The sequence below is a fragment of the Anas platyrhynchos genome, chromosome 28 (genome assembly GCF_047663525.1).
Source record: "Anas platyrhynchos isolate ZD024472 breed Pekin duck chromosome 28, IASCAAS_PekinDuck_T2T, whole genome shotgun sequence".
In the NCBI taxonomy this organism is placed as follows: domain Eukaryota; kingdom Metazoa; phylum Chordata; class Aves; order Anseriformes; family Anatidae; genus Anas; species Anas platyrhynchos.
Window position 1 is genome coordinate 2,873,843 of NC_092614.1, and position 25,041 is coordinate 2,898,883.

The following is a 25,041-nucleotide window of genomic DNA, read 5'->3' on the forward strand; positions in this document are numbered from 1 at the left end:
AGCACAGTGCCAGGGGCACAGAGCCTCTGCTGGGCACAGCCCCTGCCCCAAATCCCAGCCAAACCACACAGGCTGGGGCAGCAGCAAGCCCCTTGGGGAACCGCAGGCTCCTTTGGGGAGGTGGGAGCCCAAGAGGCAAGGAAGGAGCCAGAAATGAAGCCCCGTCAACTAGCAAGGTGCAAGAAGCCAGCAGATGGCAACAGCACCTTGCTTTGTGTTCACAGAACTGCTGGAGGTGGGAGCAGGGAAGCTCTTGCCCGACAGGTCTTGCTTTGGGGGAATCCACGGGTACCGAAAGCGATGGGATCTCAGACAACCCCAAGGGTCCTGAGCTCCTCCAGCAGGTGAGCAGCCAGGCTCCAGCGCAGGGGATGGAAATGAGCAGCACCCCATACAGCAGGTGAGGGTCCCAGTTGTGGTTTTTGGAGCCCACACACCAGCAGTCCTCAGCTTTAGCCATGCATTAGGAACCTGGTCACTGCTCCAGACCTTTCCCCATCCCACAGCTCCGGGGCTGCTATCTCACACCCAAGAAGCTTTTAAGGAAAAGCAGCAGGAGCAGAGCGTGCCAAGACCTTGGACGCAGGACGAAGCCCCCAGGAGCTGTGGTTGTTGGCACAGAACATTTGCAGCTCCCCAGCAGAGCTCCGTCAGCCCCAAGGCTGCAAGCCAAGGGCAGGTCCTGCCCAGGGCCATCAGCTGACTGCAGCTGTGCTTCCTCAGAGCTTCTGCTGCACGCACACACCCACTGACAGCAGCAGCAGGCTCAAGCACAGGCACAGCACAGCCTTTGTGCTCCCTCACCGCATTAGGTGATGAACAGCTCTCACTGTTTACCTGAACCTTCCTCGTACACTGCTGCCCAGAGCACCACAAGCACCCTGAACCACCTCCATCCTGCTCATTAGCAGCAGCAAAGACCTCTCTGCACCTCCATGCAGGCCTCAGAAGCTGGAAATGAGGGCTTGAGGAAAAAGTTTGGACTTGAAGAAAGCAGCACACGCCTCCCCAGGCAGGGGAGGAAGGCCACACGTCCCTTACAGAGCTGTGCCTGGCTGCAGAGCTGGGGGGCAGGCACCCCAGCCCACCTCAGCCTCCAGCAGAGATGTTCTGGTCCACTCCCCTCCTGGCTCGGTCAAGAAACACGAACATTGTTGATCGTGGTAGGTTTATAAAAATTTTCTTTTAATCACACGAAACTGAAGTTTGTGGTGAAGACTAGGTTGACAGTTCCTCTTAAATACCAGGATGCATAAGACATTGCATTAGGCACTAGGCAGCAGCCAACATCAGTTAGAGTCTGGCAACAGAAGCCGTTTTAATACCTCCCTTCATACTGTGTGGAATTACAGGCTTTCAAAATACAGAGCTCCCACTGACAGGTTAGCTGGGGTTTCCCCCACCCCACCCCTGTACATCAGTAAACCATGTGTATTCACACCAGAGTAGGGTTAACATTAGTGGCATCACAACCATCAAAAAAAAAAAAAAAAAGGACGAGTTTTCTATACAAGATCTTTGCAAAAAGTTGCAACAGGATTAGTGCATTACGACAGAACCAGAGATAGAAAAGAGTTGGCATGCTAGAGTCCAACACAAATAAAGACAACAGGCAGCTAGTTGTATGTACTATATTGACAAGATACTGATTGGTTACATGAAGAAACATACAATACAAAATACAGAAGAAACCAGTTTTGCTTCCCTCTGCCCCACCCCAAAATACTCATAATTGATTTGGTCAATAGGTGGCCGAAGAGCCAGAGTTTGTCTCTATAATGCTACAGTTTAGTGGTTGTTCTAGGCATATCGTACTGGTATTAGCCTCAGCTTTTACACGTGGGTAATTTGAACCAAGGTTGTCTAGTCTCAATATCCCTTTTGTTTCCCATAGTGAACTACAGTACTGTGGGACCTGGGTGCTGCTGGCCCTCACCCGTGGGAAGGGATGAGCTGGCTGGGCAGACACCAGGTCGTGCATCCACCACCACCAGGAAGAGGGAAGAGAAGTTCATATATTAAAAAAGTGACTTAAGACTTAGAATTTAATTAGTATTTGTACAGAAAGGTGCAGGTGGAAGAACTCCCCTCCAGCCTATGATCAGAAAGGGATGGAGAAATCACAGCAGCCACCAGCAGCGGCCGCTCTACGGTAAGTGCGATTGTTAGCATGGATTCCAGTCACGTCCTTCAAGGGCCCCGGCGGGTGGGATGGGCTGCTCAATTGCTGCAGCACTGGCTCCTGCTGGGCTGACTGCTCTCCTGAAGGTCCACCACCCGATTCCTGCCCGGACCACCCGGAGCATTCTGGGGTTCGTTTTTTGGCAGTTTCTTGGCTAGAAAGAAGCAAGACATTAGCAGGCTCCTCTATAGAGAAATCTCCTCCCCACTGTAGAGCACAAGCTGGGCTCAGCCTGCTTTGGCCCAAGCCTTTGCCTCTTAAGAAGTCTGGGACTGGACACTGCTGGCAGCACAAGCACATTAAACAAACCCACTTTTAGTTTTAGCTGTCAGTTCTGCTCCATCCTTATTCACCAGACAAACAGAGGGCAAATTGGGCTCACAGGGCAAAAGCTCCAAGCACTCGGGACTGCCTGAGTGACCATAGATGAAACTTTAGCCAACTGGTCACATCCTCCAGTAAGAGCCTCCAGAACCTGGCTGATCCAGGAGCTCCCGTGGTTGCCAGGGGGCTGCTGGTGCTCAGAGCCACCCCAAACATCTTCTCCACACAAACTGTTACCTATTGCCATGAAGATTTCATTCACATTCATCGCTGTCTTCGCCGACGTCTCCATGAACAGCAAGCTGTTGTCATCTGCATATGTTTGTGCATCCTAGGAACAATCACAGAGGAGTGATAAAGGCATCCTGCCAGGAGGAGGCCCGAGCAGGCCTCACACGCTTCACTTCTTGGCAAACTGAATGCTGAAGGCAGCCTCTGCCCTAAGCCACACATTCCCACCCCAGCCCCGAGCCCTGCCTGCCCAGGACAGCTGGAAGACGCACACCAAGGACCAGCCAGCATGGCTGGCATCCCCCCAGCAGGGTTGGGGCACAGTAGCACAGGCTGTGTGTGGACACAGCGTGTCTCAAGCAACAAAGCACCTTGTACTTCGGTTGTGCAGTGGTCTGGGAGATAGGAGCTCCTATTAGGAGGTCTGCCTTAGTCTGAGCTAAGAGCTCAAGTGATGACTAGAAAACAAGCTTCAGGTGTATTTTAGGTAAAGGACACCATTTCATCTGGTGTTGTCTTCAGCAATGTGTAAGTAAGGCAGCAGCAGGGACTGAAAACACAAGCTTGTGCTATGGGCTCTCATAACTTATCATAATTGTTACCAACAAGAGCTATGAAAGAGCAAGAGAAGGCAAGCTAGAATTCCCTGCCAGGGACATCATTGGGGTTCTTAGCATGAATCTCAAACTTCATCACATCCCTCATAGCAATTTGGACATAGACACCAAACCCCCAGATGATGCAAAGCTGCTTTCAGGACCACTCAGGGAGCAACTGAACCAGGTTCCCACTTACCTGGAAGTCCACGGCTCTCTTGGTAGCAAGGTCTGCCTTGTTTCCTGCTAGTGCAATTACAATGTTGGGGCTAGCCTGCCTCTGCAACTCTTTCACCCAGTTCTTGGCTCGTACAAATGTGTCCTGGAAGCAAACAGGAGGCAGTCAGGAAGGGCAGCCTCTTATTAATGCACCGTGGAGATATGTTTAGAACAAGCCTTTCCTGTAAGGAGCATTCTGCCTCTACAGCACTTTGTAGCAGGATCCTTTATCAGCTCAGACAGCCTTGGTCAGAACCGAGGAAGAGGCTGTTGGTTTTCAAGAAACCCAGTACCTGCAGGCTAGCATTGCCAGGGACCCTACACCCAACACCCCCAGGGGGCCAAGAAGCATCAGGTACAGATGTAGAGGCCTCATCCCACCAAACAGGCAGGGCCCTGGTGCAGTACTCACTGTGTTAGTGATGTCGTAGACAACAATGGCTGCCTGGGCACCTCGGTAGTACATGGGTGCCAGGCTGTGATACCGTTCCTGCCCTGCCGTATCCCAGATCTCAAACTTCACCGTTGTGTCATCCAGACAGACCGTCTGCGTTAGGAAGGCAGCTGAAAGAGAAGGGTTGTGTTTGCCTCACCTCCAGCTGGAGAGCCCCTGCAGCGAGAGCCAGCAGCTCAGGGCACTTCTGCTTTTGCACAGGAGCCGGCAGAAGCCCCAGGTGGGCCAGCGCAGTGCCTCTCGCCATGGAAGTTGCAGCTCTGCTGAATTATCGAGCTACTCACACACAGAAACCCAAGAGCCATCAAGCAGCAAGCTGCCAGCAGGAAGGGGGCTCCGAGAGCCCAGCAAGCAGCAGCCAGCTGAGCAGCGCTGCTCCTCCTTCCCCAGGTCACATAGTGCTGCTCCAACACCCCCAGGATTAGCTTCGGAGAGCACCCCCACCAAAGCACTGAAGTCAGCCCAGTTACACCACGCTCCCCAGTTCAGAAACTGGTCATTTTCTAGTTCCAGTAAGCATAATACCACACTGTCATTGCAGTTGTAGCACAACCAGGCTCGGACACAGAGCCTGTACAACAGCAGACTGCCCACATGGCCCTCCACAGAGCTTTAAGCTCTGCCTGCCCATAAACTCTACTGTTAGCCCTACTTACCCCCTGCATGGGTTACTACAGGGTTACTACAGACTGAGCCTTCTCATTGCACACCTCCTCACACCACTGCCCAGGGAGCTGGGTGCTGCCTGACCTTTCACTGGTGATACCACGCTAATGATTTTAAGCTGAAGAACCCTAAAAGACCCAAAAGAGCTGTGGAATTACAGTATCAGGCTAGAAACCACCCTGAGAACCCAGCTCCTCATCTGAAAACATAATTAAAGGGCTATAAACCAAGTTGAAGGCCTCGGTTCTAATTAGGAATAGGAATTCAAGTACTGGCAGTAAAGATACCTCAGAGGCAGAGCACTCGTGGTTGCCATAGCACTATTCTCTAACACAGATCTTCACACTACCAAATTGCAGACCAAGAGTTAAAAGTTGACTTTTAACTTTTCCTTGACTATTTATAGCAAAAAACCAGACTGAAGTAGCCATTAATACTCCTGATACCCCTGGGGGTCAGCATCTTGTAAGCACAGCCACTTGGAGCAGGCACTCACCTCCAATCGTGCTCTCCTGGTACTCGTGGAACTGCCCCTTCACGAAGCGCAGGACGAGGCTGGATTTCCCCACTGCTGACTCTCCTAAGAGAACGAGTTTGAACTGGCAGATTTTGTTCCCGGCGGCTGGTCCATTCGGTCGAGCAGCTCCACCTCGACCTGCCATTGTGGTCTAAGTGCAGGAGTGCCAAGAGTTAGGGGGGTGGCTGCAGGTCGGGCGCTGGATCCACCTGGAGGCAGGTTGCAACTGGAAGAGGAGGTCAGAGTTAGCGACACGCTCGGGGAGCAGCCCCACCAGGTCCAGAGGGTGGTTTTTTTTGACCTGCTGCCACCATCAGCACAGGCAGCTGCTGGTTCCTTCCCCCTGTGGAAGGTTATCTGGTAGTTTCCATCCATCAGCAGCGCCTGCAGCAGGATCTGAAGTTGTCTGAAGCCCTCAGAGATGGTAACACAGCCCTTCCTCCCCTCTGTGTGATGTGCCACACACACCTTGCTAGGGCGAGGCAAGCAGCAATCAGCCAGGATGCCAGGCAGCTTATTAGAGCTCTGTCTCTTAAAAGAATTACTCAGTTCATGGGAGACCTTTAGCAGCTGACCTTTAACTCCTTCCTCCTCTCCCAGGTTCACAAGATCGCAGCTCCACACCAACACAGAGCTGCTCAGAAGCTCCCCGGACACCGTAACGGGAAGCAGAGCTGGCTGCCAGCCCCCCAGAGCACAGGACAGTCAAAATTTCTACATTCAGCGTTGCTCAAATGCCCTTACTATTAACTTAAAGCCCAGAGCTATCAAACACTGCCTCCGAGGGCAGTCCTAAGGCAGCGTTGAGGACTCCTGCCCTGAGGGGCTGTGACAGCAGCCATGCTCCAGGCACAGGCTGCGCTCACAGAAGGAAAGCAGCTGCTCCCACCACTGCTGCGGACAGGTCCTTATCACCAAACGCTGTCTAGACAGCTTTATCAGGGTGCAGGGGCAACACCTACACAACATGCAGCAGCCCCAAGGCTCCGGTGCAGTGCAGGAGCACAGCAGCACCGCAAGCAGCAGGCAGGCTGGGGTGCAGCCAGCTCAGCTCCGGGCGTTTCAGTGCTGCCAGCTGGGATCTGCCTGCAGCTGAGGACAGGAATACTCCGGGAGCGCAGGGCGACAGGGATCCAGGCAGATTTCCTGTACCCATCACTACTCCCACTTCCTGTCATTGACAAAATGCTGCAACTGACTGCATCTGCTCCGGATCACCGCCTTCCTTCAGCTCCCGGAGCAAGCTTCTTGTCAAAGACAACTGCAAAAAAAAAAAGCCCCCAAAAAGATAATTCCTCCTCTCATCAAGCTCTGAGCACATCCCCAAGGAAACACTTTCTATGCCTAGAGCAAATTTAGCCAGCAAACACCCGATTCCTGTGAACGGGAAACTTAAAGCACATTGAACTGGGGCTGAACTGGAAGCGTCTCCACGATCCAGGCTGACCAGGAGCAGACACCGAGTCCCAAATGCCTGCTCTCAGAGCAAACCCCGCTGGGCTGTGACTGCCAAGAGGCTGCCTGAGCCGTCTCGAGTTTCAGCTTGGTCCCACGGATCGACAGGCAGCCTCGAGCCAGCAAATTCAGCCCAAGAGCTCACCCGAGAGCTCACCCAGCTCCACAGCTTCCAAACAGAAGCAGCGCAGAACGCTGCACCTCACAGAGACATTCAACACCAAGCTGCTTTGATCAGGAGGCAAGCCAGAAGCCTGCTGCAGCACCAGTCCCATCCAAGGAAGCGAGCAGATGGGAAAGAAACCTCGAGGAGCAGCTTTGAGCACAGCAAGATGTTTGGGAGGCTGAGCCATGAAGCCACTGACTGGAGCAACCCGTCCAGCCCTGTGGAGGAGGCAGTGAAGGCACATATGGAGCATCAGGACGTCCAGTAATACTTTTGAGTGCAATAAATGCAAAACACTCCAAAATTTAAGCCCTGCAGACAGATCCGGAGCACCCCAAGTCAGATTTCATTCACTGCCTATGAAGTGTGAAAGAATGAACGCGTTTCCCTCGCAAGGTGAGCGATGGATTGAAAACCACCCTGCTTGCAGCAACAGTGCCAAGAAGCAAGCGTGCCCAGGAGAGGACGGGGCTCATCTGCATCACCCCGGTGCTCGCTGGAGGATGAGGAGCTGCTAGACCCACCTGCAGCTTCAGGAGAGTCCAACCACCTGGAGGCACGGCTTGCTCCCCGTGTGCCTGAGTGGCTGTGGCAGCCCATCAGCACATTTGCTTTTCTAAACGCTTTTTTATTGCCCCATTTGTCTGAGAAGTGCTATTAGGCTCTGGTATAAAAGGATTACCATAATGAAAAGGGTCATTAAGCGCAGAGCAGTTCATTAGGAGCAGCTCCTGATAAACCAGGCACGCCAGGAGCACCCCTGGCAGGCGGCAGCTGGCAGTACCAGTGCGCCCAGTGGCACCAGTGCACCCAGTAGGGCTGGGAGGCGCTGGCCAAGCAGCTGAGAGCTGGGGCCCTGCAAGGAACCCACCCCCTTGTCCACGGGAGGCCAAATGTGTTTGGACAGGATGGGAAAGCCTGATAGGAAGCCAAAATGAGCAGTGCTGTGTCCTGCTGGATGGTGAGGAAGCAGCGGGGGCCAGGAGCTGCTCGGGGAGCACCCAGGGGTGAGGGCACAGCAGAAGCCCTCTGCCTGCACCCACCCGAGGAGGTTCCTGCCTCCTGCAGCTCCTCCTCAGTCCCACAGAAAGAAACATCAAAAAAAAGGCCACAGAGGAACAGTTTTTGCTCATTTAACCCAGTGCACAGCACCCAGAGCCACCTGAACCAGGCCTCGGCTGAGCCCTGACCTCCCAAAACACGACAGGGAGGATTCCCAGAGCAAAACAAGGCAAGGAGCCTGCTGACATCCCCAGGTCTCAGTGATTTCAAGCCTGCCTGCACAATTGTGTGGCTTCGTGCCCCCCGAGAAGCTGCCAGATCATCGGGATGCATTCAGGGGACCCTGAGGGTCTCAGCCTGAGCATCCCAGCACCTCTGCTGATGCCCACAACACCCAAAACACGGGCTGAGCAGACCAAAACCACCGAAGCAAGGCTCCAACAGCACCAGCGAGCACCATACCGAAGCGCTGAGCTTCCTCCAGCAAGCTCCTGGAGCAGTCGGGGTGCTTTAAAAGCAGAGAGAGGTCTCCGTACCGGGTGCTGTCCAGCAACCAGGAGCCCCAGGGTCGCAGTTTCTGCTCCTCAGTGCCCATCAGGATCTGCTGTGAGGGCTTGGAGGCTTCCGTGAGCACTGAATTCAGGATTTGGCCGCCCTGAACGAGAAGGCTCCCAGCCCACCCCAGAGCAGGAGCACTGTCCGGATGTCAGGATGTTCAAGATCAGCACAGGACTTCACCTCACCAGCCCCACGCAACAACCCCAGGCTCTGCAGGGTAATTACAATCACACCCCTCATTAACACCTGCACCAGCATCACACCACAAGGCCCCCCAGCACAGGGAAGCTGCAGGTTTAAGGCACCAGGAGGCCCAGAACCTGTTTTTTTGCCACCTTCATCCAGCAGCAAAGGCTGCTCGGAGAGGCAGCGCCGTTTAGAGGCCGCTCTGAAGGATCCAGTTACCCACTTCACCAGGGATTTTTGTTGGCTCCGACTCAAAGTACTCGAGACAAAAGCCCCAGTGAAATATTTCTCTTGTTAAACAGCTGACGGTGGTACACGAATTCCTTGGCAGAGGAAGCCCTGAAGGTACCGGGCGCATTTTTGCTTCACCTGCCCCCAAAGGAGCAGCCAGCTCTGCCAGCAGGAGCCTCCTGCCCCCACTGCAGGGCCACTTTAGGGACCCAGACCCACAGGCTGCAGCCCTAAAAACTTAAATTCAGGCCCAAACCAGCTTAGACAGCAACAGCAGATCCATTCCCACAGCTGTCCTGCTACCCTAAACCGAAGTCACAACTCCTCTGCAGCCTCTCACCTGAGCACCCCAAAGACTGGGGCACGTTTGTGTCAGTCTGGAGGTAAACTGGGGTTTGTACAGGAGAATTTAAAGCATTTTTGTTGCTCTCTGCAGCCCCGAACAGGCACAGTAAGCCTGTAACAGCAGCTCCTCTCCCCGCAGGCTGTTTCCTGACGTCTGCAGAGCCACAGCTTCCCCAGCAGCCTGCCAAGAACAGCTTCAGCATCGGGGATCCCAAAGCTGCAGCCCGGCCACCTCTGAAGCCCCATTGCAGCCTCGCAGGGAAAAAGCCGTTGACAGCTCTGGGCCTGGCTCCCTGGCCTTGGGTTTTTTGGATCATTAAAAGCTTCCCAGGCAAGCTGCCCTTCCTCCAAGGGGCCCTCTGCCCCCAGCAGCAGCCAGTCACTGTCTCAGCTCCAGGAGCTGAGCAAACTTCAGCTGTGACTCTCACCTTAAAGCCACCTCAAACACCTTTCGTAGCCCCAGCCAGGCACCGAAGCTGCTCTGGACAAATATTAACCCTAAATCCCTCCATCCCTGAGCCCGCAGCACTGCCGGGGCAGTCAATCCCTGCAGCACCAGAGCCTGGGGGTGTTCAGATCCCACACCTGCAGTCCCTCAGCCTCCTTGTAGCCGGTTTAACCCCTTCCAAAAGGTGCTAACAGCTGAAATAATTCTTCACCAAGGGTTCCTGAAGACACCTAAGGAGGCGAGGAGTCATTCCATCCCCTGGTGCTTCCCTCCAGCTGCGGGTTTTGATGCTCCCTGGTGAATCAGTGCCAGCAGGGAGAGCTGTCACCACGCGGGCACAGGCACTGCAGGGAAGTTCCCTGCCTAATCCAGTGGGGTTTGAGCTCTGCAGGAGGACACAACTAAGTGTTTTAGGGCTGCAGCTCACCAGAGGAACCACCCACGTGAGTAAACTCTGAGCAGCACGATGGAGGAGCCAGGAGCACAAAGCCCCCGGTCCTGCCTCAGCCAAGTTCCTCTCAGGCCAGCTGCGGGGCCAAGGCGCTCGAGAGATGACCTAAAGGGAGCAGAGATGAGAGGTGGCAGCGTCCTGCTGAGCATCAGGAAGGCAGAAATTGCAGCACACAACTCCTGGAGGAGTTTTGTGATGCCTTCACCTCACAGAACCTTCTACCTGGCTGTAGGGGGCGAATCCTCCACACCCCAGGCACCAAAACACCCCGTGTGCCCCCCATTGCCTACTCCTGTGCTCAGCGCGGCCTCAAAAGGCTCGAATTTGACCACGGCTCCAGGAAAACAAGCCTGCAGACAGCACCTGCTCCCCAAACGAGACAAGGAGCTCGTTAACGCGGCCCAGAACAGCCATCCTCACTGCAACACGGCCCGTGACCTTCATGCTATCTCCTCCAGACTGCGCGGGCATCTCCTGCCTCCAGCAGTTCCTTTTTTTTTTTGGAGCGCCACCAAAGAAAAGCAAACACAAGAAGCGGGGTTTTCTTATCTGTTTGTGTCGGGCTGCTCCAGCAGCTCGGTCCCGTGCTCCGGGGGGGGGAAGAGAAGCCTTCGTTTTGGGGTTAGACTGAGCATTTTTCGGCGAGCAGCAGGGACGTTTCCGTGGCGTTCCTCCGACGTCTCCACCGGAGTTGCACAAGAGGACTTCAAACTCCGTGTCCCACGGGGAGGGAAGGGCTGATGCTGCCGTTTCTGCCTTCTGCCCTCTTTTGGGCACGCTGACCCAAACGCTCCAGGCGACACCCGCTCTGCTAGAAGCGTTCCCATCTCATTTCCCATTTCGTTTCCTGCCCCCAACCCTTCCAGGAGGATGCCACCAGCACCCAGCAGCTCCAGGCAGCATCAGGGCAGGGCTGGGGGGCAACTCGAGGGCTGGGCCCCCTTCAGATGCACCAGAACTGGATGGGAAGGAGCTCGTTATAGCCCCCACACCACTCCTCACCCCAAGGTTCAGCCACAGGGCGAGAACACCGCTCCGTTTTGCTCCAGCAAACCCAAACCCAGCTCTGCTCGCAGTAAGATCACACAATGTTGTGTTCCCCTACATCCCTGTGTAGGATTTCACTGCATTCACAGCCAGGCGTGGAGCTGGCTGTCCCCTTGCTGCTCCCTAACACCAATCCCTCTCCAGAATCTCCTTTTTCCTTGCTCCCTCAACTCACAGCCCAGGTCCCTGACCCTAAACAGGGACAGCGCCAGAACCAGCCCGCAGCACCCCAGAGGGAAGCACACAGCGCCTCATGGAAGCCTGCTCCCACCAAAGCTCCTCGCCCTTCTCCACCGTTCCCCTTCCCAGCCAGCAGAACCAACAAACAGACCCAAAATCCACTTAGAGTCAAGGCAGGAGCAAGCATCAGGGGGATAATTCCAGGAGAGCTCGCTCAGCACGGCACGCCGAGCCCGTGTGAATCAGAAATCCCTCCCTTTGTCTCACCAAGCTGCGCAGTTCCACCTTCAGATCACTCCCAGGAGCTGTCACACCACAAGCAGAGCGGCTGAGATGTTTGGGGACCCACCACATGTAAAACTAGGAGGAGGAGATGGGAGTTGTGCCCTTAAAAGAGCCTCCCCAGTGCCCCTATTCCCTCTAATTCCCTCCTCATGGTCGGGAGCCATCGAGGTCAGGGCTGCACCAGCCACACGAAGCAACAAGTTGGGGCGAACGGGGACCAGGGGAGCACCACGTTTGTCCCCTGGGCGGGGCAGAGAGGAGCTAGCATCAAGGGGGCAGAGTTTGGGGCTACCCCTGAAGCGCCGGGGATAACTCGAGCAGCACCCAGGGGATTTCACCAGCCCCCTGCTCCCCCCTGCACCCACTCAGGTCAGCCTCAGAGGGTCTCAGAGAACCAGGAAGGAACCATTAGGGCTGGAAAAGCCCCCCCAAAAGCCTCTGGTCCTGCTATCCCCCTGCTACCAACGTCCCCTAATAAATCACACCCCCAAGCACCACATCCAACCTTTTACCCCACAGCAGGAGAGGCCTCGGGGGGGGGGCAGGTGGGGAGCAGCTTGGGCACGGCCCCACACCTGGGGGGAGGCTGGGACCCCCTCCAAGGACCCCACAAACAGCCCCACACCTGACGGGGGGGGGCTGGGACTCCCTCCAGTGCCCCCCCACCCCAACCCCCTCCCAGGGAACCCACGCAGCTTCCTGACGAGCACAGCCCCCCCCCCAAGGAGCCCCCAGCCCCGTGGTGAAGGCTCAGCCCTCACAGGGCCCCGCTCAGGACCCTCCCGGCCCCACCTCAGCACCGCCTCCCCCTCCCCAGCCCCCAACCCCCCCGGAACCGCCCGAATCACGGCAAAAACCCCAATTACCGACAGCCGGCACCGGGGGCACCGAGCGCAGACTCCCCCGGGCCGGATAAACCCCCCCGGCCCCGACCCCCCCCTCAGCCCCTCCCCAGGCCCAGCGGCGCCCCCCGAGCCCCGGTGCCGCCCCCCTCCCCCCCCCCGCCGCCGGGCCCACCGGGAACCGGGCCCGTGTGAGGCAGCCGCGGCCCGGAGCGGAGCCGGGGAGCGGCCCGGGGTTACCGGGACCGGGCAGGAGCCCCCCGGAGCCGCCCCCCTTCAGGCCCGTCCCGGCCCCGCCGCCACTCACCGCCCGCAGCGCCGCTCCCCGCCGCGGCTGCGTCTCGCAGGCCCCGGCCCTCACTTCCGCCTTTACCCGTTCCGCTTCCGGATCCGCCCACCCCTTCCGCTCCCGGCTTGATCCTATTGGTCTATCCGGTTGTCAATCATCACCGCACCTCCCTCCCCGCTGGGTCACCGCCCACCTCCCCGCCTGGCCGGGCGCGCCCCTGTCACGGGAGTGCGGGCGGCGTGACGTCACGGCGCGGCCCTCGCGGGGGGTGATGGGAGTTGTAGTCCGAGGGCGGGGAGGGGGTTCCCCAGTAAAGGAGGGGCGGGGGGGGGGGGGCAGGGCCTGGCCCAGGGGAGACCCCGGTGTAGGGGGGACCCCGGTACGTGGGGGGGGGCCAAATGGGGATCCCATTTTGGGGGGGGACCCCATTTTGGGGGGGGGATCCTGGTTTGGGGGGAGGACCCCGGTTTGGGGAGACCCCAGTTTTTGGGGTATTTTGGTGCATAGGGGACCCCAGTGCATTGAGGGGGGGGGCAGCCGCTCCCCCCCCCACCGAGCTGTGCCCCCCCCAACCTTGGGGGGGGCTGTGGTCTCAGCAAAGTTGTAAAAATAAAGCTTTTTATTTCCCGTTTCTGTCTGCTTTTTAGTGTTTTTTGTTTTTTGTTTGTTTTGTTTGTTTTTTGTTTTTTTTTTTTGGGGGGGGCACGGGTAGGAGAGGTCATGCCCGGGGTGGGGGTGGGGGGGGAGCACCCTCGGGGGACAAAAAATAAGGGGCAGAAACCACGGAGGAGGGGACACCGCTTGGCTGCCTTCCTTTTGGGGGGGGGGGGTCCCAGCCCGGAGACCCCCCCCGGAGAGCTGGGGGGGGGGTCCTTGAGCACCGAACCCCCCACCCCCCATCCCGGCAGAAGCCCCCCGGGGGTTCCCCAGGCAGCACCGGGCACGGGAGGGATGCGCGGCCCCGGGGGGGGGATATCTGGGGGGGGGCTCTTGGGGGGGGGGCGGATTTTTTTTTTTTTTTTAAAAAAAGCCCCCGTGGGTAAAAAAAGTATCAAAAGCGGTATCAAAATCCCTGCTGTGGATTGGGGGGGGGGGGGGGTAAGGCTGGGGGGGGTCGGGACCGGCCGACCCCCGACCCGCGGGGGCGGCCTCCGGGGGGGGGTCAACGGGGGCTGGAGGAGCAGGAGAGGGGCTGGGGGCGAGCTGGGGCCCCCCCCCCGGCCGAGCAACCGGGGAAGGAACGGGCGGAGCGGGGCTGGGGGGCGGAGGGGGGGGGAACCGAGCGGGAGGGGAAGGGTTGGGGCCGGGGGCTGGAGGAGGGGGAGCCTCGGGAGGGGGGGGGCAGAGGGGAGGGGCGGGGGGCGGGGGGCAGCCGGGGGGGGCAACCGGGGGGGCAGCCGGGGGGGCGGCCCTGGAGCAGCTCCAGCATCCGCTGCAGCTCGCGGCCGAGGTGGGCGAGCTCCTGGGTGAGGCGGCTGACCTGGGGGGGGGGACAGAAATAAATGAATAAGAAAGAAAAGAAAAGAAAAGAAAAGAAAAGAAAAGAAAAGAAAAGAAAAGAAAAGAAAAGAAAAGAAAAGAAAAGAAAAGAAAAGAAAAGAAAAGAAAAGAAAAGAAAAGAAAAGAAAAATGAAAATAAATACAAATACAAATAAATTAAATTATTAAAATTGAAATAAGAAATGTAAAAAATAAAAATTAAACAAAAAAATGAAGAAATTAAATAAATAAAAAATAAAAATAAAAATTGAGACTAAAAAAGGAAAAATGACATTTAAAAATAAAAAATAAGAAATAAAAATTGAAATTAAAAAATAAAAAAAATTAGGGATAAAAAGTAAAGGATTGAAATAAAAAATAAAATAAAAACTGAAATAAGAAATTAAAAAATAAAATAAAAATAAAATGAAATTTTAAAAATAAAAATTAGGAAATTAAAAATAAAAATTAAAAAAAAATAAAGATTACAAATTTTAAAAGAAAAAAAAATCAAAGGATAAAAATTAAAAATAGTAAATAAGAAATAAAAAAAATAAATATTGAAAAAATTAAACATGAAAATAAAAAATAATTAAAAAAAATTACGAATCCAAAATAAAATTTCCCCCCCCATTCCCGCAGCCCCGGTCCCCCCGCACCTCGGCGCTGAGCCTCAGGACGCTCCCCTTCGCCTCCTCCGCCTCCGCCGCCAGCACCGGGCCTCCCTCCCCGCACCCTGCTGGGAAAACACCACAAGTCACTGGGGACCCCCCCGTGAGACCCCCCCCCAAACCCCCGCTCCCCTCTGTTCCGTACCTGGCGGGGGGGAGCCCCTCGGTGCGCTGTGTGGCGGGGGGGCCGCGGTGAAGTTTTGGGCCTCCCAGGGCCCCCCGGCGTCCTCGATCCCATCCACCACTCTGGGGTGGGGAAGGGCTGAGGATGGGTCCTCGCCCCCCCCCCATTTTGCCCCCCTTCACCCTCCCGAGACCCCCGGCCTTACCTGAGGCCGAGCTCGGGGGGTTCGGGGGCGTGCAGGGAGGGGATGAGGAGCTTGGGGGGCTTCTTGGCCCTGCTGCCCCCCACCCCTGGGAGCTGCACCGAGGGGGTCCCCGGCCCCCCCCGGCGTGCGGGGCTGCTCCTGGGGGGGGACAGAAGCAGGCGGTGGGTGGTGGGCGAGTGCTGGAAGACCTCATCCTGCCCTTCCTCATCCTCCAGGATGGAGGGAGGGGGCTTCTCCGGGCTGCCACCGCTGTCCCGGCGAGGCTGCGGGTACGGGGGGGGGGTTGTCAGCAGCCCCCTCGACCCCAAAATCTCTGCCTGACCCCCCCCCTTCAGCAGTGCCCCTGGTATGTGGGGAGCAGCCACCAGCGGCCCCTGTGCCCTGAATGTGCCCACCTCGGTGCGCAGCCCCCCCCTCCCCATTTCCCCCCCCCCGGCCTTTTTACACCTCTCCCAAGCTCCGGGTGCGGCCATTTAGGATTTAGGGAGCCCCCTCCCCGCCTTTAAAGGTCCTGGGGGTGGTGGGTGCCCCCCCGGGGAGGACCCCGGCTGCTCCGTGCCAGCGGGTGCGGAGCTATTTCTGCAGCACAACGCCCCCCCCCCAAAACCCAGTGCTGCCTCCTGCGTGCTGGGGAGGGGGCGCACGCCCTGGCTGCGTTCCCTGGGGTGTCCCCAAATTCCCTGGGGGGTCCCCAAAAGCTCTGCGAACGCTTTTGCCTGCAATCTCCATGGGTTGCGTGGAGCTGAGAGAAGCCGGGACGTAAGTGCACGGCTGGGGGGGGGGGGCGCAGAGCCAAAGCCCCCTCCCCAACCCTGGAGCCTCGGGACCACGGAGCGGATAAATCCCACTGATAAATCCCACAAATCCCACTGCCCCAACCCCGCTCCCGGCGCTGGGGACGCCAGGTTGGGAAGGGACCTGGGAGGGTGGCCGGGCACCCACCTCCACCTCGCCGCCCTCCCGCAGGTTGAAGGTCAGGTCCCGGCGGATTTCGGCCGTGAACTTGGCGGCGTATTCGGGGTAGAGCTGCAGCACCTGGCGCAGCCCCCCCAGCCCCACGTGCTGCAGGTCGCAGTAGGTCAGCGCCTTCACGTCCGCCTTGCTCTTCATCACCCGCCCCTCACCGGGCAGCTCGGCGCCGATCAAATCCCCCTTGCCTGGAGGACAAGGGTGGGCTATGGGCTATAGGGTGAGCCCCCCCACTCGAGGTGCTCCGGGAGGACTCGGAGGGGGCAACCCTCACCCAAAATGGCCAGGACCACGTTGTCCTTCAGCACCTCGAGGGAGCCGGAGCAGACGAAGTAGTTGGCTTGCAGCGCGTCGCCCTGGCGCAGCAGGTACTCGCCGGGGGCGCAGAACGAGGTCTTGATGTGCAGCGAGAGGGAGCGCAGGCAGCCCCGGCTGGCCGTCTGGAAAACGGGCAGCTGCAGGATGTCCTTGTTCAGGTGCATGGCCACGTCGGCACGCAGCTCGTCGGGGAAGTCGTGCAGCAGCTGCAGGGAGAGGAGGCGGCGTGCCGGTGGTACCCGGAGCTGCCGGAGGGCTTCCAGCTCCGGCACCATGGAGCACCTCGCTGCTCAGCAGCCCAGCTCCGGCTGATTTGGGGCTGCATCTGCTCTATCCGCACATCCCCGCTCCCTGTGCTGCCAGGAACCTGCCCCAGTCCCAGCTCTGAGCCCTCCAGCAGCAGGGCACGGACACAAGCGCACGTGCACGCTTGCACCCCCCCCCCCCATCCATCACCCCCAGCTCCATGTGCAAGGCAGCGAGGAGGCTGCTCCAGCCCTGCCCAAACTCTCCTACCGACCTCGTTGGCGTCGATGCCGTTGTTCACCGACCAGGTGGTCTGGAAGTACTCCAGCATCCTCTGCTTGAGCTGCTGGGGCAGGCGGTGGACGCGGATGAAGTCCTTGAGGTCCTTCATGCGGGTGTGGTAGAGCGAGCGGCGGGAGTACATGCGCTGGATGATGGCCGTGACGTTGCCGAAGACGACGGCGTGCATCAGCGCTGGGGGCCAGGAGGGCAGCGTCAGACCCAGATAAGGACCAAGCACCCACGCAGCCACACGGGGCCAAAGCGTGCCAAAAAGGGGCTTCTCCCCCAATCCCACCACTTTTTTCCGCCACGGTGCCCTGCCCGGGGTCCCCGCGTCCCCGCCTCACCCCCGATGAGCATGGTGCAGATGGAGAAGATTTTCTCGGCGTCGGTGTTGGCGCAGACGTTGCCGAAACCCACGCTGGTCAGGCTGCTGAGGGTGAAGTAGAGGGAGGCGATGTAGGCGCTGCGGATGGAGGGCCCCCCCACCGAGCTGTTGATGTAGGGAGCCTCCAGCCTCTTGCCCAGCTCGTGCAGCCAGCCTGCCAAGCACAACCAGGGGTCAACGCCGGTGCTCGGCACGGCACCCGTCCCCTCCCTGATCTCCCGATTTTCCTTTGGGGTCAGGAGCCACCCAAAAATGCTGCACGCCCCCCCAATGCCGCCGTCAGCGGGGCGCTCACCGATGTCCCAGGTGAGGGGGTCGTTGCTCTCCATCTCCGTGCGGCCGATGACGTACCAGACGCAGGCCATCCAGTGGGCCAGCAGGGCGAACATGGAGGTGAGCAGCGTCAGCACCATGGCGCTGTACTGCGAGTAGCGCTCCAGCTTCTGCAGCAGCCGCAGCAGCCGCAGCAGCCGCACCGTCTTCAGCAGGTGAACCAGCGAGGTCTGGGGAGCGGGGGGGGCACCAGGGTGAATCCGGGGGTAGGGTCAGGGAGGGGACCCCCAGTGACCTCCCCCCTCCGGGGCAGGGACCCTTCGCCACCCGCCACGGCTACGGGACAGGCTGGGCAGCGCTCCCTCCCCGAGCATGGATGAAGTGGATCCGTGAAAAATGGATCCTTGAGGATCCTGGACAAAGAGCCAGACGCCCTGGCTTGGGCTGGGTTGGATGCGCAGCGGTGCTGAGCCCCCCCGGGCACTCCCACCATGCCCAAATCTCTTTCTCTGTCCTTGTGTCTCTTCCCAGCACCGCACCAGGTATGAGGAGGAGCCCAGGGAGGTGGGACCGGGCAGGGGCAAGGGGCAGGAGCTGAGCCATAGCAGACAACTGGGCTCAGACCCTGCTGGGACACGGACGATGGAGAAAATCCCTGGGCAGCTCAGCTCGGCTGCCTTCAGCCCAGAGGATCCCTCCTGCCAGCTGCAGCCTCAGTTCCTTGGCAGCGTTTTTAGGCAACTGCTGCTTGTGCCCTCGCACCGTGGCCTCCCCTCTCAGGGCACCGCTCCCTGCCCTGCCCAGCTGCACCCCAGGCTTGGCCGAGGTCGTTTTCCTTTTTCAGGAGGATTCCCCCGAGAGCTGTGGTCTCTGTTTTCCCCCGTTTTCTCCCCAGGCAGACCCAGGAGCAGCGGGTTCCTCCCGCAGGACCCCCGGCGCTCACCACGGTGACGTTGAAGACGTAGAGCAGGTCGAAGGGCAGGGCGGCGATCAGGTCGACGAAGAACCAGGTGGCCACGTAGTGGATGCAGATGGAGCGGGGCTCGTACACCACCTGGCCCGAGTGGCTCACGTACGTCGTCCGGAAATTCAGGGCGATATCTGCCCCGGGGAGAGCAAAACAGCCCTGAGCACCCCGCTACGGCCAGGGCAGCTGGGCTGGGGGGACGGGGACTGACCCTGGTCCCATCCGGGAGCATCCTCGTGCCCCCATGGGTGCTCAGCCCCGTGCTGAGCATCCCTACCCAGGATGAAGAGCATCTCCACCGCGATGTCACTGACGATGGTGCTGCGGGCAGCCGAGGGGCTGTCCTCCGTGCCGGTGAAGCAGACGTTGTAGGGGACGGTGACGGCCACGTAGAAGGTGGCCAGGAGGATCAGCCAGTCCCACAGGGCCTTGAAGACGCTGCAGTGGAGCAGGATGAAGCGGGCCTTCTGCACCGAGGCCACTTTGTACTCGGGGACGGACGGCTTGCTCTCAAACATGTTCTGGGGGAGAAAACGGCAGCGGTGGCACGGGGACGGCCCCGCGCTGCAGCCCCCATCCCCCCGGTTCCTGCGGGCCCGGGGTGCCCCCAGCTGACCGCCCCGATGCCACGGTGCAGGCTGCATGGAGGTCACCCACAAAGGCAGGCACAGAGCACCTGCTTACAGCCCATTAATTAATTAATGTCGTGCTAATGCCGTTAGCAGGAATCCACCGGCAGCGCCAGCAGCTGCCCAGAATGGTCTCAGGTGCAGATGAGGTGGGGGCAGAGCCCACCAGCACCCTCTGCATGGGCAGCAATAGCTTTGGTGCCCTCCCAACCCTGTCCTCTGTGGCTCAGCGTCTCCTGACCGTGCCAAAGGGACCCTGTGCCAGAGCCCCACAGCCCCAGGAGAGGCTGGAACGGGGATGGTGCCGTGGGGACACCGCTGCTCCTGGTAACAGCATTCCCCTGGGGCAAGCATGGCCCTGCTGGAGCCTGAGCAGCTGGGTTTCAAGACAACTGATCCATGAGAAGAGGAGGAGCTGGCAAAAGCTGCCAAAAGCTCTGCTTGTCCCATGGCACCGTCAGGACCTGCTGCAGCCTCAGGGCCGAGGGCGTTTCGGTGCCTCGGGGGGCAGTGGGATGCATGGCACGGGGAGAGCCTCCTGGGGGGAGCGGGCTGTGCTCGCAGCCCCAGCTCCTTACCCGGTTGATTTTCATCTCGCTGCGGTCGCGCCGGGCGAACTGGGTGCTGAGCCGGTGCAGCACCGTGCGGCCCTGCCGCCGTGCCGCCCGCAGGTGCGAGCTCCTGGGCTTCTTGCTCCTCTGCTTCTCTGCAACAATGAGACGTTGTCCTGGAGCAACAGAGGGGAGCTGGGGACCCCCTCCTCGCGTGGGTGGCACCACCGAGCCGGGACACAAAACCAGGCTGGGGCTGGGAACCCCTTCTCCATGTGCCCCCTGCTGCTGATGCTCCCTGCTCCCCGTCCCCATCCCACAGCCACGGCTCACCCTCCTTCTTGTCTCCTGGGTGGCTCTTGCCCCGGCTCTCCGTGATGTCCTTGAAGGAGAAGAGGAAGAGCACCACCTCCCCCTTCTCATTCCTGATGGGCATGATGTCCAGCAGGCACCAGAATGCCGCTCCTGGGCAGGAGAGAGGAGAGGAGAGGGAAGGCAGGAGAGCCCCTGCGCTGCCCGGCACGGGGCTGAACCCCACCAGGAGCCCCCCACAGGTCCCCAGCACCACTCACCACCCTTCTTGTAGAAGCAGACCTCGGTCTGGCACTCCTGCTTGCTCTCCAGCACCTTCTCGACGCGCTGCAGGACGGCCTCGCTGGTGTCAGCCCCGCAGAGGAAGCGGCAGCTGCACTTCTGCTGCATCACCTCGGTGCGGGCGAAGCCGGTCAGCTCGCAGAAGCCGTCGGAGCAGTAGACGATGGGGAAGCCGCGGCGGAGCTGAGCGTTGGCCAGGATGAAGTTGCTGTCTGAAAGGAGACACGGCGACCCCTGAGGGCTCGGGGCTGCACGCATGGCCCCTGCAGCCCAAGGGGGAACACAGAAATACCCACCCCGTCCGTGGGGAAAGAGGAGCCGGGTCTCCATCCTGCCTGCAGACCCTGCTCCATCTGTACCAGGGGACCCACGGCCACCGGGGAGGCTTGCCCCGTGCCCCCCTGCTCACCCTGAGGGCCAGCAGAGCCATGGGGGACCGTGCCCCATGCTGTGAACTGGAGCTGATCCCTCATCCAAGCCGGGGGACCCAAAGCACAAGCTCATCCCCCTGCCCTGCCACCCCCAGGACCTGGAGGTCCCCACTGGGCTGGAAGGGGAAAGACCCCGACACATCTCCTGGCTCCATGAGTGACGCCACCGAACCCCGAGTCGGGGCTAAACCAGGGCAAGAGGTGCAGGGGAAACGCAGCACCCTCGTGTCACAGCACCCCAGAGCTCACAGCCTCCCTGGAGGCATCACCCAGGAAAGCTTTTGCCAGCCCCGGGCCAGGCGGGGGCTCTGCCAGTGGGGCCGTGGGCTCAGTGCCAGCCGGGCAGATGGTTTTGTGCTTTAGCCCCAGGAAGGGTGTGCAAGGGTGGCAAGGAAGCGGGGATGCCAGGACCCCGCAGCCTGGGCAGGGAGCTGCACACAGCCCTGGTGCGATGGGAGGCACAGCTCAACCCAGGATTAGCTTGGAGAAGCAAAAATAGCTGGGAGCTGTGACTAAGGCCAGATTTTGGCTCTGGGGAGCCAGGATTACCGCGGTGTCCAGGGTGTGGTATTAGAAAAAGGAGGGGAAAAAAAAAAAAAAGAAAAAAATAAAAGAAAAGGGGCTGGCATGGCTTGCATTTGGGATTGGCTTTGTGGTGAAGGGGGGCACAGCCCCTGCGGCAGCAGCCAGCTCCCCTGGATGAGGGGCCCAGCGGCTGCGTGGGCGAGGCAGGGTTAATTCTCACCACGTATCGCCGTGGCTAAAGCCCCTCTCCATGGCAGATAAAGCCGATAAGAGAGGCATCAAACCCGCAAAGCCGGCCGCTATTTAAAAGTGCCCGTCGGAAGCAGGGTGCCGTCAGGATGCAGGATGAAAGCAGGATGCTCTCAGCCACCCTCGGTGTAACCCCCTGGTGTCGGCACACCCCAGGCTCCGAGCATCATCTTCATCCCTCCCGGCACCACAAGGGACCCAGGTGATTTGGGGAGGCCCAGGTGATTCTGGGGAAGCCCAGGTGATTTTGGGGAGGCGTGAGGTCAGCGCCGAACACGACCCTGTCCCCGGGTGGCTGCATGGTGCTGCCAGAAGCTGGCACGTGGCACCCCCACATAATCCCCTCTCCAACGTGCCAGGGCTTTAATCCCTGCTGGCCCCAGCACGGGGGCATGGACACGGGGATGAGCCCAGCCCCCAGGGATGCTCCAGCACCTCCAGCTGTGGGAAGTGGCCCCAAAACCAGCACCGTTGGGCCCCTGCCCCAGCACACAGCTACCAGTGCCCACCTTTTCCAGGGTTGTAGCTCCAAGCACACAGGACGCTTTGCTCCCTCGGGGCGGGCAGGGCCCTGCTCAGCACCTGAGCTCCAGCAGCAAGGAACCGGTGCCCAGCACGGAGGTGGCTGGGGCAACCCTGGGGTCCCCAAAGGCCATGCTGGTGGCTGAAGCGCCGTGTGCCATGAGTGTGACAAGCACGCGCTGTGCCACCGAGCCATCCCCTGGCACCAGGACCCAGCTCCGGGGGCTGCTCAGGGCAGCACCCAGCCCCTCGCTCCCCTCCCCGGGCTGCTCCAGACCCGGTGCTGACCGTGCTGGGGGTGCCCGGGTGGGGTCTCTCACCCCGGGGACCCCCGTGCGCCCCGGACCCCTCCCGGTGCGCCCGGTGCCGCCGGCCGCGCCTCTGTCCCTGGTGCTGAGCGGGACCGGGACCCTCCAGAAACACCGGCAGCGGGGCACGGGACCCTCCCGGTCACCTCGGGGGCTGCACGGTGCAGGAGGACCGAGGCCGTCCGGGGGATGGAGAGCGCGGAGAGTCGCGTCCCGATGCGCGTCCCGGGGGGCTCCGGTGCCCCGGGCGCCCCCCGCCGCTTCCCAAGCTCCTGCCGCTGCCCGCGCCCCCCCCCCACCGTCGCCGTCCCGGGGCGCAGCCCTACGTGTGCCATCGAAGCGGGTGGCGATGGTGTCCAGGAAGGTGTTCTGCGGAGCCAGCAACCCCTTCATCACCGGCATGGTCCCGCCGGGCCGCCCGCCCGGGGCTGCGCCTACGGGACCGGGCACCGCCGCCGCCGCCGTCCCGGGGCCCCTCCGCGGGTTCGGCCCCAACGCCGCCGGTTAATCCCGGCTCGGCTCGGCCCGGCCCGGCCCAGCCCGCCCCGGGGCTCCCGCTCCGCCCCCCCCGCCCCGCCCCGGGCTCTGCGCGCCGCCGGCACCGGGAGGGGCTTCGGCACCGGCAGGCACCGGCAGCACCGGGAGCCGCTCGGTAGAGCCCTGCTCGGTCCCGGGAGGTACCGGGAACCGATGCACCGGGACCTCCTCGGTACCGGGAACCGATGCACCGGGACCTTCTCGGTACCAGCCCACTCGGCACCAGGGGACACCGGTCCCTGCTCGGTCCCGGGCCCCGGTGCGCCGGGACCTGCTCGGTCCAGGCTCTTTGGAAGGGGCAGGATCCGCCCCCCCCCTCCGTGGCACCGCAGCCCCGGGACGGGACCAGCAGCAGGACGCCAGCCCCGCTCCTGCCACTGCCCCCTGGAGAGCCCAGGGGCTGCAGCGCCTTGGCGACCCCCCCGAGGGGGGAAACCCAGCGGGGACAGCCCCCAGCCGGAGCCCTCCCCAGGACCCTGCTGGGGGTGGGGGAGCTGGGAGCGTGCAGACACCCAAAGCATCCACCCCGCAGCCTGCCCCAGGCAGAGATGTGCCCCCGGCCCCCTCCCCAGAGACAAGGCAGAGCCGGGCAACCTCAGGCTACCATTTATTGGAAAAGGCCGGCGGTGCCTGCGGCGCCCTGAGCAGGCTTGGCCAGGGCCCCAAGGAGGTATTTAAAAGTGCTATTTACACCGAGCGCCGGGGCGTGCGTCCCCCCTCACCCCCAGGGATCCCCTCTCTGCCCCCGCAGCCCCCCCCAACCAACTCAGTAAAAGCTCTTCGCAGCTCCCCGGCTCTTGGTCACCTCCTTCCCAGCGTGTCCCTGGCACTCCCTGGGGCTGGCAGCGGTGCCCCTCAGCGCCGGCGTGGGTTGAGCACCGGTGCCGGGGTGCTCCCCGCGCTTGCCCATGGTGAGGATGCCGGCAGCGTGGTTGCCGGAGCCGTGCAGCAGGCGGTAGAGGCGGCTCTGGAAGGCCGGTGGGACGCTCTTCCTCTTGCCCAACGTGAGGATGCCGGCGGCGTGGTTGCCCATGCCGTGCAGGAGGTCGTAGATGCGGCACGAGCAGGTTTTCTGCCGGCAGCACTCGGGCAGGTTCTGGCGGGCAGCGGCCAAGGAGCAGAGCAGGAGCAGGAGCAGGAGGCAGGCGGCTCTCTGGAGCTGCCAGGTAACGGCTGGCATCGGCGCAGGGCACCCACAGAGCCAGCCGGGGCTGCTGCTGTGCCCCCCCGGGCTGCCAGCACCCTGCTGGTGGCTCAGCTCCCCTCTGCCCCGCTCGCTGCAGGGGCTTAGCCCCGTTCCCACAGCACCACCCTTCAGCGCCCCACGGCACGGCCACCACCGCGCCCCTGGGCACAGAGGGGACCCCAATGCTCCTCACTTCCCCACCCCAGCCCCCAAATCCACAGCCTCCAGCAGGATCCAGCCACGGGTATCTTCCCCGTGCCACTTACCCCTCTCCGGCACACGGCAGCCCCAGGAGCACCCTCCCCTCATCACCGAGAGCCCCGGGATGAGCACCCACGCTTGGCTGACGCTGGAGCAGCGCACAGCACGCACCCAGCTCCCTCCCGAGGAGCCCGTGCAGGGTTGAGCCTCCCCCCAGCTGCTCCTCGTCAGGTTTGGGGAGCCCCCGGGAGCCCCAAGGAACTGGCCCAGCCCTTGTGCACCCCAAGACCCCAGCCCCACAGCGCCGGCCCCACCTTGGCGTTCGGCACCTCCATCCTTCCCGGTGTCTTCAGGTGGCCAAGCAGCACTGGGGCATGTCCTGCCAGGGCCGAGGAGCGCAGCTGCCCTGAGCCGTGCACCCTACAGCGGGGCTTTATAGGGGCTGCCCCCCCCGGCCTCCAGCCCCCGGCACAATGGCGTTGCCAAAAATACCAGCGGGAGCAGCGGGGCTGGTGTCTGGGAGACGCGCACCCTTTGTGGCCGGTAGCTCGGAGACGGGCCAGGCCTTTCCCCTCATTTGTGGCTCTGCATTATGAGGGTGCAGCGCGGGGCTGGGGTGCGCGGTGCTAATGAGGCCGTAATTACCTAAGGGACCCGCGGCCGGGCCGGCACAAAGCGGCCTGAAGGTCAGCACCGGGGGAAGCGCCGACAA

The 25,041-nt window shown here is 60.6% G+C and overlaps 2 protein-coding genes across 2 annotated transcripts; both read right to left on the reverse strand.

Moving 5' to 3' along the window:
- Positions 1-1,164: 1,164 nt before the first annotated feature.
- Positions 1,165-12,830, reverse strand: RAB5C (RAB5C, member RAS oncogene family). Its single transcript, XM_038168823.2, has 6 exons — positions 12,693-12,830; positions 5,169-5,415; positions 3,965-4,116; positions 3,533-3,655; positions 2,744-2,837; positions 1,165-2,336 (listed from the first exon to the last, which is right to left on the reverse strand). The coding sequence occupies exons 2-6, from the start codon at positions 5,332-5,334 to the stop codon at positions 2,221-2,223; spliced, it is 651 nt and encodes a 216-aa protein (XP_038024751.1). The 5' UTR covers positions 5,335-5,415; positions 12,693-12,830; the 3' UTR covers positions 1,165-2,220.
- Positions 6,404-22,917, reverse strand: KCNH4 (potassium voltage-gated channel subfamily H member 4). The gene is made up of 17 exons (XM_072028643.1): positions 22,732-22,917; positions 20,349-20,582; positions 20,110-20,241; positions 19,804-19,931; positions 18,874-19,117; positions 18,573-18,730; positions 17,652-17,859; positions 17,316-17,510; positions 16,961-17,160; positions 16,397-16,646; positions 16,092-16,310; positions 15,858-15,876; positions 15,154-15,450; positions 14,970-15,070; positions 14,813-14,889; positions 14,061-14,154; positions 6,404-6,450 (listed from the first exon to the last, which is right to left on the reverse strand). Exons 1-17 carry the CDS (start codon positions 22,805-22,807, stop codon positions 6,404-6,406), a joined length of 2,679 nt encoding a protein of 892 aa, XP_071884744.1. The 5' UTR covers positions 22,808-22,917.
- Between the last annotated feature and the right edge of the window lie 2,124 nt (positions 22,918-25,041).

Coding starts and splice junctions, on each gene's coding strand:
- RAB5C (XM_038168823.2), bottom strand. CDS start 5,334: ATGGCAGGTCGAGGTGGAGCTGCTCGACCGAATGGACCAGCCGCCGGG. Junction 4,117..5,168: donor CCAGGAGAGCACGATTGGAG/GTGAGTGCCTGC, acceptor CTTCTCTTTCAG/CTGCCTTCCTAACGCAGACG. Junction 2,337..2,743: donor TGAAATCTTCATGGCAATAG/GTAACAGTTTGT, acceptor GCTTCTTTCTAG/CCAAGAAACTGCCAAAAAAC.
- KCNH4 (XM_072028643.1), bottom strand. CDS start 22,807: ATGCCGGTGATGAAGGGGTTGCTGGCTCCGCAGAACACCTTCCTGGAC. Junction 17,161..17,315: donor CTGCACCATGCTCATCGGGG/GTGAGGCGGGGA, acceptor CCTGGCCCCCAG/CGCTGATGCACGCCGTCGTC. Junction 6,451..14,060: donor CCCCCCCGGCTGCCCCCCCG/GTTGCCCCCCCC, acceptor TTTTTTTTGCAG/TTGTCTTTGACAAGAAGCTT.